Source organism: Tenrec ecaudatus, chromosome 9, assembly GCF_050624435.1.
Source record: "Tenrec ecaudatus isolate mTenEca1 chromosome 9, mTenEca1.hap1, whole genome shotgun sequence".
NCBI classification, from domain to species: domain Eukaryota; kingdom Metazoa; phylum Chordata; class Mammalia; order Afrosoricida; family Tenrecidae; genus Tenrec; species Tenrec ecaudatus.
Window position 1 is genome coordinate 127,011,338 of NC_134538.1, and position 16,565 is coordinate 127,027,902.

Sequence of the window (16,565 nt, forward strand, 5' to 3'; positions counted from 1 at the left end):
TAGTGTATCTTAGTCATCTTGATAACACTATCAGTGAAGAATATAATTTGAGAAGCCAGTTTTACTGGCAAGTGCCTTTTTTTTTTTTAAAGAAAATGTTTTAAATTTATGGTGGTAATGATTGTGCAAGTCTTTTTTTTTCCTTCTGGAATCTTTTTTTTTTTAATTAAAAAAAATTTTATTGGGGGCTCGTATATCTCATCACAATTTATACATCCATCCATGAGTCAAGCACATTTATATATTTGTTGCCATCATCATTCTCAAAACAGTTGCTTTCTGCTTGAGCCCTTGGTATCAGCTCCTCATTTTCTTTTTTTTTCTTTTTTATTTATTTATTTTCTTTTTTACATTTTATTAGGGGCTCATACAACTCTTATCACAATCCATACATATACATACATCAGTTGTATAAAGCACATCCGTACATTCTTTGCCCTAATCATTTTCAAAGCATTTGCTCTCCACTTAAGCCCTTTGCATCGGGTCCTCTTTTTTTTTTTCTCCCTCCCCGCTCCCCACTCCCTCGTGAGCCCTTGATAATTCATAGATTATTATTTTGTCATATCTTGCCCTATCCGGAGTCTCCCTTCCCCCCCTTCTCTGCCGTCCGTCTCCCAGGGAGGAGGTCACATGTGGATCCTAGTAATGAGTTTCCCCTTTCCAACCCACTCACCCTCTACTCTCCCAGTATCGCCCCTCACACCCCTGGTCCTGAAGGTATCATCCACCCTGGATTCCCTGTGCCTCCAGCTCCCGTATGCACTAGTGTACAACCTCTGCCCAGTTCTGTAAGGTAGAATTCGGATCATGGTAGTTGTGGGGAAGCATCCAGGATCTGGTGGAAAGCTGTATTCTTCATCGGTACTACCTCGTACCCTGACTGACCCATCTCCTCTCCTAAACCCCTCTATGAGGGGATCTCCAGTGGCCGACAAATGGGCCTTGGGTATCCACTCTGCACTTCCGCCTTCATTCACTATGGTGTGTGTGTGTATATATATATTTTTTTTTTTTTTGCATGATGCCTTATACCTGGTCCCTTTGGCACCTCGTGATCGCACAGGCTGGTGGGCAAGTGTCTTAGAGACAAAAAACATTGAGTTTATTTGATATTTTTGGCTTTACTTCCATTCATTCTTCCCTTGCCAGAAGCCCTAATTAGGATTTCAGTGGGACATTGTTAGAAAGTTTGTTTTCCTGGTGTAACCAGTGAAAGTCATACTAAAGCAGGGGGGAAAGTGAACTTTTCATGACTGCTATATTTTCGCTTCTACATATTTTTATCAAGCAAAACCCTCCCAACCCATATTTTCACGTTTCATTAATCTCATAATAATTACACAGAAGGGAGAATTTTTTTTTTAGTGTGTGTAGTGAATTAAACTCTCACAAAATGATCAGATGAGATTGTGCGAGTAAGGAGCTTCTAGCCCAGCAAAAGGATAACATACCAGTACTACAGATAATGTACATAGAAGCCTGTGGAGGGGACCATGTGAATAAAGTATAGGGAGCCCTAATCAGGGGGGTCAGTCTTATTTCCAAACCCAGTAGGCCTGTCCCAGAAGCGAAGAGTGGGCATCTAACTACTTAGAATGGAGCAGATCCTTTGCATCCAGAGTCCCTGTCCTGAGACCCTCCCAGACCCAGAGGCCGTGGCAGGGGAAAGAGAGATTAGACAGATGGATGGATGTAACTTCACAGGCAGTGAGAACTGGCTGCAAGCAGTAGGAGCAGAAGTAGACAGAGCACAACAGCACAGAGGGCTTCCCAGTCCAGGGGCTGAGCCGGCTGCAGTGGGCCTGCCACACCACCCATGGAGTGTTAAGCAGCTTTGGGCAAGAGGAGGCTTATGAGTAGAATGGGGGCTAGCTAAGGAGCTTTGTAACACTTACCCACGCAGGACAGAGGCCAGGACCAAGAAGCAGAGGGCTGAGAGAGCCCTTTCTACAGGCATGACTGCAAAGAAGCTGTCTTTACTAAAGAACTCTGTCTGGAGTCATTTCTGATGCTAAATTTTATAAACACTTATTTCCTTAATAAGTCCCCTAACTGTGAGTTTGGTCTGAGTTCTGTGCTGCATTGCAACAAATTATCAAATCAAGAAGAGAAAGAGAAATGGTTTTGGAAAAGGTGCTGGTTTGGGAATTGGTAACAGGATCTGAGGATGGAGGCATGTCTGACTTCCACTTCATAAGACTCATCAGCTTCATGCTGATAATTCTCCTCCCCCTTAGGAAGTTAGAGATGTGATGGCATCGTGCCATTTCTACAAAGAAAATCCTTGTATTTTTACATCAGTTTCTTAATCTTTGACATAACTACTTAATTTTTTTTTTCCTTACAGGATCATGTAGGAAAAGGCATTAAGAAAATCCTGTGAACTTTATGAAAGAAAGAAGATGTACTACACCGGGTCAATATAATTAATTTGTTATCATGTTAGGCTTTATGAAATTTACATTACAATTCAGAAAAGTGCACTGATCAGCCAATGATTTCTTTAATGCCACACATAGGCTATATTATAATTCCACTGTCACAGTATGTGATGATGTCTCAGATTTAAAGTCTATGTTCTAGCTCTTAAGAAAAACAAGAACGTGTCAACATATTTACATATCGATAGCAACACTGGTGTATAGTGGCTGTTTACAAATAAAAATTCATTAGCCAATTACTTCCAAAAATAGGTTTTTAAGTTGCATGAAACCATTAATTGGCTTGGAAACTTGGATGATTTTTCAATAATAATAGTAATCTTAGTCAGATGATGATGTTTAACAATAGTATTCAGTATCACCAAATGTATTCACAGATTAAGTAAAAGGATAAAGTGTCAGAATTATCCATTGCATTTATAAGAAAGAGTCAAAAAGAACAAACAACAATGACCTGACCTTACTTGGTTTTTTTTTAATCTGACAGTACTATGGTTTACTCTTATAAGACAGCTATATTGATAAAAATATTTTTGTTACTGAGTTTCTGCACTTGTTTGACTGCTTTGTTTTTGGTACTTGTGCTAGTAGCATAATTAGTATAATTAGCAAGCACTCTAACTTTTCAGATACAATAATTGTATTTACACATATTTCTATAACCACTGAAGCTCTGAACTGGGCTTGCTTTTATAAGAGAATGGATCTTGATTTCAAAAGCATATCAGAAAACCCTCCCCCCCCCCCCCAACCAAAGAGCAGTGGTTCCCATGGCTGTGAGAATTATTAATTTTACACGCATTACCTCAAATATTCAGTTGCTGGATTCACACAGCGTCTCTGTGATGGTTCTATTTCTCAAGGCTAAATATTAAAGCTATTTTTCCATTCAAATGCTCATTTCGTATCTCCTTTAAAAGATTGTAATTATTGTCATATTGATATAATTGAGGCTACTCCACTATTTAGAAATGAAAATCACCTTGTATCAAAAGATCAAAATATAAAAGGAAGTGGAAAATAACTACGGAGCTATTACTTTTCTGGTCTTTGTTTATTTTAATTTTAGCACCAACTTCACACATTTCAGATTTTTTTTTCAGTGTAAAGTGTTTGAAATGAGTAAGTACATATGAATTCTATTTCAGAGAAAAGTCAGGAGTGACTGCTAGAAAGCAGAGCTGTAGGAGACATTTAACAGGAGTAAGCAATGGGCGTTGGACCGTATGGACTGCGAGCACTATACATAACAAGACGAGGGAGTGCTGAAAGGGGGGCTAACTGGACAAATGACAGCCAGAGGACAGACTTGGAAATATCGGATGGATGCAGATACAGCTCTTGAGAGTGTGCGATCCTGGCCTGTTGTGTGGAAATCAAGTCTAATGACAGAACATAGGGAAAAGGAAAAAACATGCTGTTTGAGAATTGGCAAAACTAAAATCTAATTCCGGCCTCACCACCTGCTTAGCCATGCAATCTCAAGAAAGTAATTCAAACTGAGTGGGTCTCCGTTTCCTTATGTTCAAACTGGGGATGGTAAAATTTATGTCAAGGTGATTGTGTGGACCAAATAAGAAAATACCATGAGTCTAAAGTTTTTCAAGCTGTCCAGTACAGGGGAGGTCATGGACATGAGGACAGGAAAGACCCAAAGGTCTTTAACGTTGACATTTAACCCTTTCACAACCAAGTGATTTTTGTGTTCTTTAGATTCACTAAAGAGTAAGGTAATAAATATGTGGAAGACAAAGATCCCACTGGATTCTAGAGGTAGGACACTCGAGAAGCCCAAGGGAAAAAAAATCGTTTGTTGGTAGCAAATTTATTCTCTTGCCTGAACCTTGTGGAAACATGGGGTTACACTGACAAGTACCCTAAAAGGGCAGCAGCTCATCATTGTTGGGAGCCCCCTCCTCAGTGCTACATTCTTGGCTTCACCTTCTAGAAGCCTTGGGACGCATGAGTTGTCTGACCTGCTGGAGTCGTACGTCATGTGGCACCCTGTGTGCTCCTGCCTTGTCTTTCACGAGAAAGTGGGGTCTTCCAATACTGTTAAACTTGATGTTTATAAGAATTAGCATAACATGCCTATGAAAAAACACAGGGTGGGTGGTAGTGGCTGGCAATCAAACACAGAAGGTGCTCATAATTTGCTTAAACAAAGCTTAAGTTGCTCACTTGAAAATTACATCATCACCAGAGCCACAACTTAAAAATGGCACATAGGGACTTGTAACCACACTCGCAGAGCTCCCTGGTCAGTATAAGAGGCCCCCAAAAGGCAAAAGGCTGCACCCCCTCATTCAGTGTCATCTGGAGGGCGAGATTTGGTGCCACCAAGGGTTTCTTTAGTTACAAGCAGTAAAGTTTGTCACCGCCAGTTTGCTTCCTGAGGCACAAGAAAAGCCAACAAGGTGAGTGTGCTGCACATGTCCCACTGGCCGTGAAATGTCAACCCTCTCAATTGTGTCAATCTGTAATCTGAGGCCTCAACTATTACAGACATTTTCCTAAGGTAGCAATATTTGCTAAACAGCAACTATCACCAATTCTTAGCCAGAGTTTGAACCAGGGAGTTCGGATCTATCTGAACTCTCTCCGACTATTGGTTCTTGCTGTTGCTCTCCCGCCAGTGATGGGTGTTGTTCTTAGCCTCTTTGATCACTTACATGGAGTTTTGTTTTTGTTTACAAAATCCCTAGTAGCAATTCTGCCTTTGAAGTTCCTGACTCGGATGAACTTTAAGAAATCCTAGCTGCTCACTCTTGTTGGGCATGAGCTATCTGGTTACGTCTCGCTCTCTCTCTCCTGAGCCTCAGTGCTGGCAACTGTGTTTCTGCCTGAAGATTCTCCACTAGAATTGACCTTGCAGCTGCAATGGTGGGCTCAAACATAAAGGACAATTGTGAGGATGGGGCAGAGCTGTTTCCTTGTACGAAAGATCACTGAGTCGGAACCGACTTGATGGTTCCTAATGACGAGTTCTGTGCTTGGCTACTTAGACAAGTACTTTGGAGACTAAGATGCCCAATCTAAAGCGTGTAGTTCAGCTAGCAACTAGGAGATTGTCTTGATGCTGCCAACCTACCTCAGTCTCCAAATGCTACATGTTCTGCTCCCTCATTGGATCTCTTACTGCTTTCCTCCGTGAATCTCATTTGCATGGATGCACCTGCACCCATTCTCTTGCTCTACTTATATGCTTGGTCTCGTTTGCATTTCCATTTCATTGTCATCTGTGGAGCAGCACAGCTGAGTGGCTCCTGCCCAGCTTCAGTACTCCATGCAACTTAGTGCTTGCTAGCCAGTGTAAATAGTATTTTTAAAGCATTGACCTGTAATATCACTGAAAAGTTTGTCCAAAGTCCATTGAGCCTTCCTGAATTTTTTTTCAGTCTTTGTTCTGATTTTCCCAGAAGTCTTTAATTTGTTGAATTCTACTTTCTGAAAACGTTATTTTCTCTCTTTTAAAAAAAATCATTTTATTGGGGGCTGGTACAATTCTTGTCACAATCCATACATACATCGTGTCAAGCACATTTGTACATTTGTTGCCCTCATCATTCTGAAAACATTTGCTTTCTACTTGAGCCCTTAATATAAGCTCATTTTCCCCTTCTCCCACATGAACCCTTGATAATTTATAAATTATTATTTTGTCATATTTTACACTGTCCAACGTCTCCCTTCACCCAATTTTTGGCTTTCCATCCCCCAGGGAGGAGGTTATACATAGATCCTTGTAATCGGTTCCCCCTTTCCACCCCACCCTCCCGGTATCGCCATTCGCAGCACTGGTCCTGAAGGGATCATCTGCTCTGGAGTCCCTGTGTTGGCAGTCTAGCCGGATTTGTAAGGTAGAATTGGGATCATGATGGTGGGTGGAGGAAGCATTTAGGAACTAGAGGAAAGTTGTCTGTTTCTTCGCTGCTACTCTGCACCCTGACTGACTGGTCTCCCTGTGGTCCTCTTTTAAACATTTCATTGTGATCTGACTGAAAATTTAAACAGCAAATTGGTTTTCCATTCAATAACTCATACGCATTATTTTACACTGATTGTAATGGCCACCCGCAGTGTAACAGCACTCTTGCCACTTCCTTTGCGTATTTATAGTTGTCATTCATCCTTCTTTCCTGTCTCTTCCTGCTTCCTGAGCTGCACATCCCTGGACACATGCTGCCCTTCGGATCTCTTGATTGGTTAAGGAGTACATATGTGTGGGTTTGTTCCTCTTATAAACTGGTCTGTTGTTTGGCTAAAAGTTAAGCCAGGGGTGTGTGTCTAGTCCCAGGCTTGCAGGGTGGCTGTGGGCCATAAATCCTGAGAAAGCAGTCTGTTTTCTCATTTTAACAATCCTTTAACCCACTTACTAAGGGGCATTACTCTCAGTGCTGCGTTCCACCTTCATTCCTGAGCAAACAGGATTGTATTCGTCCTGTTTCCTTCTGCAGCCTCCTGCTTCAGAACCATGCAGGGCACATCTATAGTGAGCTGCACTGACGTTCACAATGTGTAGAAGGCAGATGCCCTGGAGCATCGCTGGTTCCTGTACGCTAGCCATTTGGTACATCAGGCACAACAGTTACCCCGCTGCTTACTTTAATCATGCAGTTCCATGTGTCTCCATTCCCATTGCCATCCAAACTCCTGGCCAACGCCATCTCTCCCTAGGACTCCCCACAGTCTGTTCTAACTAGCCTCCCTACGCCTTCTGTTAGCACCTTTCCTGTGGTGCACTCTTTTGCAAATGTTGCTTCCATGATTAATGTCTTCTCGTTTACCTTTGCATTAGTGCTTCGCTGTTCTTATCTCAGTCCACTTTTCCATCTAAACACACACATTTTAACTCTTCTGGGGACCGGTCAAGTTCGTCCTCCTCTTGGGGCTTTTGTATATGCAGTGCACGCAGCACCCCAGTCCTGTGTGTCTCTTTTATCTATGTTATTTTCATCGTGGCATTTATTCGCTGAAATTTTTTCATTTTGCTTCGTGGAATAATCCTATAAGGGGGTACTGCCTGAGAAAAATTAAATCTTTTCATTTATTTCCCTCGAAACAAAATTGATACACAGTAAAAATAGAAAATATAACTTATAGGGGAAAATTACACTTAGCTGTTTACTTATATTTCTTACACATACACAAATATTTATGGCATGAAATCGTGCCATGTGTACTATTTTGTTACTGACGTTTTTCTCTCCACATCAATAAATATTCTACAGCAGGGTCCTCCATAAGAAAGCTACATACCAAAACAAAAAACTACATACCAAAAAATTAATACAAATTTCACCAGAGTGCTGGTATTGTTTTTCAAACTATATACTCATATGCCTACCCACCACTACCACTATGGAGAATTACAGACGCAGACAATCATAATTAATGATGAGGTCTCATCATAGCCATCAGGCACATGAGATTGGAAAAGGAAAAAAAAAGGCTGAAACTCACAGTTGTGTGACATTGTAGGGATAACTTATTTCTGGTTGTTAGACTTTTCATAAGACTACTGGTAGAATATGCTCTGGAAGCAGTAGAGAATGGTGCTGGTTGAATGCATGGATGTCATGGGTTCAAATTGCCTCTCCATTCAGTAACTGTTGAACTTAGGGGAAGTTACTTAACCAACCATTCTAGTCTCAGTGCTGTTTATCATCAAAATGGTCACAATAGGACTGCACTTCATGGACTTGTCAAGTGGATTTAATGAGCTAATACAAAGAACTTTGAACTTCCGCTGATGGTAAGTCATCCTGAACTTTATATGAAAACTGTAACCCACCTCTTCCACAAATGATGCTGGGATGACTTGATTTCCACTTGCAAAAAGAATGAAGTTAGACACCCTGGCTCACACCACATTAATTAACTCAAGACCGAACTATGAGAGTTGAAGCCATTGAACTTGTAGAAGAACGCATCGGAGTACATTTTCATGGCCTTCGGTTTAGCGGTGGACCCTTAGGTAATGGCAGGTGAGAGCATTGTGGCTCAGAGACGAGGTCCTGCCTGTGAGGTAGGTGCTCCTGGTGCCATCCCTGGTCCTTCCACCTGCTACACAGGGCCAGCCAAGCATCTCTCCGTGAGGCTTACATATTGTTATGACACAATAGGTGAGAGACGCACAAATGACCAAGCACATGAAAATATGAGCAACATCATTAGTCATTGAGATGCAAATCAAAACCAGAGTGCGAGACTACAGTGGTTGCTCAAGAATTTAATCAGAATGTTCATAAACCCATTGCCGTAGAGAATTCTGACTCAGCAATTGTATAGAACCCAGTAGAATTTCCCCAGAGTTTCCAGGCAGACTGCTACCATTCTCCTGTGGGTCTGAACCACCAATCTTTCAGTTAGCAGTTTAGTACTTTAACCACCTACAGACCAGGGTATTTAGAATTTCCATTTTGTGTGGTTAGGTGCTATCCAGTCAGTGCCAATGTAGAGCGACCCTGTGCACAACAACGGAACCGCCCAGTTCTGCACCATTCCCAACGTACTCCTGTTTGAGCGCATCGGTGCAGCCACTCTGTTGGTCCAACTTTTCTTCCTGTTTTTCATGGCCCCTCCACAGAGCATCATTTCCTTCCCCAGGGACTGGTCTTACCTGACAACATGTCCAAATTACATGAGAAGAGGTTTCACAATCCTTGCCTTTAAAGAGAATTGGCTGTACTTCTTCCAAGACATATTTGTTCTTTTGGCAGTCCACGGTATTTTCAAGATTCTTTGCCACACCATCATTCAAACGCATCAATTCAGTCTTCCTTATTCAGTGTCCAACCCTCCCTCACATGCGTCCGAGCTGATTGAAAACACCATGGCTTGCATCAGGCGCACCTTAGTCCTCAAAGTGACAGGCTTGCTCTTCAAGGCTTCACGAAGGTCTTGTGCATATGACACAGCAAACACACTGTTGAACATATACTCAGAAGTTTTTTTAAAAATTCAGATATGGGTATGCTTGTGTTTATAGCGCTATCATCCACATAGCAAAAAGGTGGTAATGTGTTTAACAATAGATTAATCGATAAATAAAACACGAAATCTTATTCTGTCATAAAGGGAATGGAGTTCTGATGTATACCACAACATGAGAGAATTTATAAAATATTAAGCTAAGTGAAATAATTCATATAATTCTACCTACATAAATGAATTATCTAAAAGAAACAATTTCATAGATACCAAAAGCAGATTAGAGTTTAAAAGGGGTTGGGGGAGCGAGGAATGATAAATCATGCTTAATTGGTTCAGAAAATCTGTTCTGGGTAATCAAGTTATAATCATAATGCCACCGAGATGTGCATATGAAAATTAATTAAATGGCACATTTTATGGTTTATTTATTTCACCACAAAAACTGCATTAAAATGTGCTGAAAAAATGGCTGATACACAAGTCTATACGGTAAATTGATTTTAAAAGGACACCGTGATGGTTAATGTCAACTTAGCTACACCATGATTCTTAGTATGATGCCATTACACTCTGTATGGTGAACCGATGTAAGGAGAGTCCTTGGTGTGGCCTACATCCAATAGACTAACCTGCATCCAGCTTTTCATCCTCTGACCTCAGGTTCTTGGGGCTAGAACCAGCTGCCTTCCGCCGTCGACCAGCTCTGGGTCTGTCAGCGTCTGCAACCACATGAACCCAGAAAAGCCTCCAGTGTCCATAACTGAGACGCCTGTTTCTTGAAATAAATCTCTGTGCATTGGGTCAGGGGAAAGGACGGCCCTGGACATGATGGGTTACCAGTGGCTGTAACAATGGGCTTAAGCATAAGAACAATTGTGGGGATGGTGCCGAACTGGGTGATGTGTCCTTCGATGGTACATAGGGTCGATAGGAGTTGGAACCTACTACTTGGCACCCAGCGACTATTGATGGATGTGTCTGCTTCCCTGGTTTTGCTCACCTTGAGAACCAGACTAAAGCGATGGTAGTGTGGTGTGACTGCATGGAGAGCATCTGTAATAGACATGATTAAGAGACACCATGTGGTGGAGGGAGAATGAGCAAATGGGAGCTCTCAGCTTTTCGGCACAATTTTTCTATAAAGCTAAGATCGCTCTAAAAAACAAAGTCCATCATCACTCCTTGACCTTTTGGTTAAGATCAAGTGTAAAAATAAAGTCTGTCCTTCCCCTGGCCTTGCTCCCCAGTTAAGGCAGTTCTTCCAACTATGGGAGCCATTCCCAGCCATCCCTCCCCCACTACCTCCAGATAGCACAGTGCCCTATTTGCTTAGGTATACAACGAATGTTTGCTTATTTGAATTGAAATCAGTTCAGTTTTATCGTGTCAGATTCTTTTCAAATGACTTCACTTTCATAATCTTTGTGTAGTTCCTGTTTTAACATTATGACAGAGCTACAATTTTGACCAACTGTCTAAAATTTCTGGCAGTCCCTATTTCTGGACCATAATGTATTTGCTTTCAAATCCCATTGCTAGATTGGATGTTACAAGAGGGTTTGGCTTGGGATGTTCTGTTACCTGCTTGAAACATAACTGTAATTCTCCTCCACCCACCCCGCCCTTTCCCAAAGAAATGCAAAATTGCAACCACACTAAAGAGTGTGTACACTAGAATTTATTCAAATGGAGAACAGAATTCACACACACAAATATTCCTGAAAGCTTGATGATCCCCATCTCTTCTAAGATCTTTTTTTAGGCAGTTTATCAGGAATGTTTCCCAATTGCCATTTGGCTTTTCCTTTCTGCTGAGAACACAATCTACACAGTCTTCAGAGGGGCTTGGGTTCTCTAGGGACCTGGAGCATAAGTTTCATTAACTCCATAGAAATCTTCCTTTAGATAAGGAGAGAAAACTAAATGTTAATATAAGCAACCTCCTGAAAAACCTTGAAATTTAAATTAATAGGATTCTCACAACTATAGCTATTTTTTTGGTCATGGTGAATATATTGGTTTTCTATTGCTGCTGACACATGTAACTACATAAAACAGTACAAATACGTGCTTAGATAGTGTGGAGGGTTAAGCACTCCACCAGCCAAAAATCTGGTGATTCAAACTTTCCCAACAACACCTTGGAAGACTGACCTGGAGCTCTGCTTCCAGACGGTCACAGCCATGAAAACCCTAGGAAGCAGTTCTTGGCCCCCATGGTAATAGCATGAGTCAGAATGAGCCCAATGGTAATTAATAACAAAAACAAAACAAGTCACAAATTTACTATCTTATAGTTCCTAAGTTTATCAATCCCAAATTCTGCTTCATTGGACTGAAGTCAAAGTATCCATAGGTGGGTTCCTTCAGAAACTCCCGTGGGTGTTGGGGGGAGTCGTTGGTTTCCCTGTCTTTTCCACCTTCCAGAGGGGGCCCACATTCCTTGACTTGTGGCATCCCTCCTCAGCCCAGCAATGGCCAGGCCAGTGTTTCTCATAGCAAATCACCCTGACACTGACTTTTCTGCCTCCCTCCTCCACCTGACTCAGAATGGGCTCAATGGCAGCGGGGTGGGTGTTTTTTTTTTTTTTGTCTTTATTTTGTGAGTACATGGGATGCCCCCAGATAATCCCAGGCAATCTCCACTGTAAAGCCAGCTGATCAGCCACCATCGTTCTATGTGCTACTTTAACTCCCCTTGGCATGCACAAGAAGCATGGTCACAGGTTTCAGAAATGAGGTCGTGACTTCCTTGGGAGGACGTTAATCTGCTAACAACAGTAGACAAGCTATTTGAATACCACGCTTTTGGTTTCCAGGAAGAACAACAAAGGGGGAGTTTTCATAGGCAGGACTCTATCAGACCCAAGAGGAAAGACATCATGATACTGGCATGGATGGTGACATCAGGGATGCCTCAACAAACAGCCCCGTCATCTTACCTACAGGAAATTTCACCACAAAGCCTCACCCAAAGAGAGTTTCCAGGTTACTTTTGAGGTTCCCACTCTTAAATATGAAGAGGCAAATCCAGGTAAGACCAACAAAAAGCTTTAACCACTAAAACAAACGGAAGAAATGTGATGAAAGCTGAGCTATGAAGAAAAGAAAACCTCTGTGTCTTCAAGAAGCCTGGGGTTGGGGCTTGGGTTACTAGCCACAAGGTGAGAGGTTCAATCCCCCACCCCACCCCTGGCACAGCTCTAAAGGAAAGCGATGAAGCTATTTGCTCCTGTTACAATTTGCAGTGTTTGAAATGTATAGAGTTGCCCTGTGTCAGAGCGACTTGATGGCAGTGGCTGGCTTTAATGGATAGTGAGGGAGCCCTGCTGCTACAGTGAGTTCCGCATTGGACTGCTAAATACAAGATCAGAAGTTCAAATCCACCAGCCACTCTGAGGGAGAAAAACCAAGCTCCCTGCTCGCATAAAATACACAGTCTCAGAAATACTACACTCGGTTGCTATGAGTCAGAATTGACGGCACTGGGTTTGGTTTGGTTAGGGCTTAGTGCCTTCAGAGAGAATGAATTCTTTCAATGCACCCCTGACATAAAAATTGAAAGCTATAACACTTTCCCCCCCTGGAATGGGATAAATCTGGGATCTTGGGAAAATAGGAGGGCCCAGAACAATGGTCAAAAAAAACCCCGGAGAACTGAGTTCAAAGAGAAGATTTCATCATTTCTAGAAAAAAAAAATCACAACTCCTGCTCAAAGGTTCAGGAATCCAAATGGGTCTCGATTTCTAACTAGGATACTCTGAGAAATAAGGGACGTGGCTGCATGACTCACGAGGTGTCAAAGGTCATCAGAACAAAAAAAAATATCATTGTGAATGAGGGGGAGTGCGGAGTGGAGACCCAAAGCCCATTTGTAGGCCACTGGACATCCCCTTACAGAAGGGTCTCGGGGAGAAAACAAGCCAGTCAGGGTGTGATGTAGCAATGAAGAAAAATACAACTTTCCTCTAGTTCCTAAATGCTTCCTCCTCTCCCCACCCCTATCATGATCCCAATTCTACCTTACAAGTCTGGCTAGTCCAGAGGATGTACACTGGTACAGATAGGAACTGGAAACACAGGGAATCCAGGGCGGATGATCCCTTTAGGACCAGTGGTGCTAGTGGTGATACTGGGAGGGTGGAGGGAGGATGGGTTGGAAAGGGGAAATCAACTACAAGGATCTACATATAACCTCCTCCCTGGGGGATGGACAACAGAAAAGTGGGTGAAGGGAGACGTCAGACAGTGTAAGCTATGACAAAATAATAATTTATAAATTATCTAGGGTTCATGAGGGGGGAGCGGGGCGGGAGGGGGAAAATGAGCTGATGCCAGGGGCTTAGGTGGAGAGCAAATATTGTGAGAATGATGAGGACAATGAATGTACAAATGTGCTCTACACAATTGATGTGTGTATGGATTGTGATAAGGGTTGTCTGCACGCCTAATAAAGTGATTTTAAAAAAGGAAAGAAAGAAGGGGCATGGAGCAATGTTTTCAGTTTCTGAGGAAGATTCCAATTTAGAATTCTAAACCCAATCAAATCCTAAATCAAATGTGTGTGAAGAATAAGGACATTTCCAGGCTTGCCAGTCTTCTAAATATTACCCACCACCCCACACCCTTCCTGAGGAAACTCATGGACAGAGGATGGACTCCATCGAAAGAAGTGTCTAAACCAAGAAACAGGAAGACAGCCCTAGGAAAGGAGGCCCCCTGGGGAGGCAAAGAGAACCCATAGGGCGGTGGTAGGGACAGGTTTAGTGATGTCACACAAAGAGACAAGACACAACTGGATTGTAGCTGCTGCCATGATTCTGAGATAGGCTTCTTCAAGATGAAATGGACTAAATGCCTGATTTTCAGGAATGTGTTGAATGGAGACTTAGACATAAGCTAGAAAAGAGTTTGGGGTTAAAATGGGATACATATTAGTAATCATGCAAAACTAAGCCAATGACACCCTTGAATAAACAAGCAAGCAATAAAATTAAAATGCAAGTGAACACACACACACATGCCCAGAGGAAATACAAAGCATGGTTTACAGATGGATCTGTTGGAACTCAAAGCATAATTATACTGTGAAGAGTACTATTGCCACTCTGGCGGTTTAACCCGAGGTTAGGTGTGCACTGGGAAGGTGGAGGAACAGAGAGCCCAGGTCTTTGTCGTGCCGGGAACACAGGAGCAGAAGCCAAACCCACATCTCACAAAATAAGCAACCTGGGAAAAGCAGAAACAGAAATGCACGAGGCTTCTTGAGAGACCTGAACATCAAAGAATCCACTAAGAGATTAGAAAGTGGTTGCCTTTGAAAAAGGAAAATGGAGCTCAAAAATAAAGTACAAAAACACACCTCACTACTATGGAGTCAGTTGTGACTCATGAGGGTGCCTGTAACAGAAAGCTGTTGTTGTTGTTGTTGTTGTTAGGTACCATCAAGTCTGTTCTAATTCAGCACCCCGAGTACAACAGAACAAAACAGCCCCTAGTCCTGTGCCCTCCTCACAATTATTCTTGTTTGAGCCCATTGAGGCAGCCCTGTGTCCATTGATCTTGCTGAAGGCCTTCCTCTTCTCCATTGCCCTTTTACTTGTGTCTCATTGACTATAAAAAGGCCTTCGACTGTATGGACCACAGCAAATGATGGATAACCTTGAGAGGAATTGGAATCCCAGAACACTGTATTGTACTCATGTGGAAACTGCACATGGATCAAGAGGCAATTGTGTGAAAAAGAAAATACTGCAAGGCTTAAAATCAGGAAAGGTGTGCATCAGGGTTGCAGCCTCCCAGCACACTTACTCAATTTGTGTGCTGAGCAAACACTCAGAGAAGCTGGATTAGATGAAGAAGAATGTGACATCAGGGTTGGAGGAAGGCTATGAACAACCTGTGAGAATCAGATGACACAGAAAGTGCGGAGGACGTGCAGCACTTGCTGATGAAGATCAAGGATTGCAGCCTTCATTATGGACTACAACTCAATGTAAAGAAAACCCCAAATCCTGACTTCTGGACTAATTGGTAACATCATGATAAAGGAGAAAAGATTAACGTTGTCACAGATTTTGTCTTGTTTGGATCCACAATCAGTGCTCATGGAAGCAGGAGTCAAAAGGTCAAATGATGCATGGCATTCAATACATCGGCTGCACAGATCCCTTTAAGGCAGTGAAAAGCAGGGATGCTATTTTGAGAACTAAGATGTGCCCGCCTCAAGCCAGGGTGTTTTCTTTCTTTTTATAACATTTTATTAGGGACTCATACAACTCTTATCACAATTGATACATATACATACATCAATTGTATAAAGCACATCCATACATTCCCTGCCCCAATCATTCTCAAAGCATTTGCTCTCCACTTAAGCCCTTTGCATCAGGTCCTCTTTGTTTTTCCCCCTCCCTCCCTGCTCCCCCCTCCCTCATGTGCCCTTGGTAATTTATACATCGTTATTTTGTCATATCTTGCCCTATCCGGAGTCTCCCTTCCCCCCTTCCCTGCCGTCCCTCTCCCAGGGAGGAGGTCACATGTGGGTCCTTGTAATCAGTTCCCCCTTTCCAACCCACTCACCCTCCACTCTCCCAGCATCACCCCCCACACCCTTGGTCCTGAAGGTATTATCCAAAGCCAGGGTATTTTCAATCACTTCCTATACATAGGAAACTTGGACATTGACTAAAGGAGCGAGAAGAAGAATTGATGCATTTGAAATATGGCAAAGAATGTTTGAAGTGCCATGTCTTGTTCCAAAACAAACAAACATGTCTTGGAAATATAGCCAGAATGTTCCTTAGAAGCAAGGGTGGCAAGACTTCATTTCTGGTACCTTGGACATGTTGTCAGGAGACACCAGCCAGTCCCTAGAGAAGGACATGATACTTTGCTTTCAGCTGTGATCCGTCTGACATCAGCAATGATACCTCTTGTTCCACCTGCTCTTCTGAATCTAGCTCAAACCTCTGGCAGTTCCATATTGTCAATATGCTATTGCAAACTTTGTTGGATGATCTTCAGCCAAATTTTACTTGGATGTGATATCAATGATACTGATCTGTAGTTTGAGCATTCTGTTGGATCACTTTTCTTTGGGATATGTGCAAATATGGATCTCTTCCAATCATTTGGCTAAGTAGCTGTCTTCCAAATTTCTTGGCATAGACAAGTGAGTGCTT

General features: G+C 42.3%; 1 protein-coding gene across 2 annotated transcripts in view; it reads left to right on the forward strand.

Moving 5' to 3' along the window:
• The window catches only part of BCAP29 (B cell receptor associated protein 29), a 77,125-nt gene extending 74,138 nt beyond the window's left edge, over positions 1-2,987 (forward strand). For both annotated transcript variants that reach the window (XM_075558547.1, XM_075558548.1), the window contains exon 8: positions 2,351-2,987. In XM_075558547.1, the coding sequence (XP_075414662.1) occupies positions 2,351-2,386 (36 nt within the window). In that variant the 3' untranslated portion in view covers positions 2,387-2,987. The remainder of the gene's footprint in view (positions 1-2,350) is intronic.
• Positions 2,988-16,565: the final 13,578 nt, after the last annotated feature.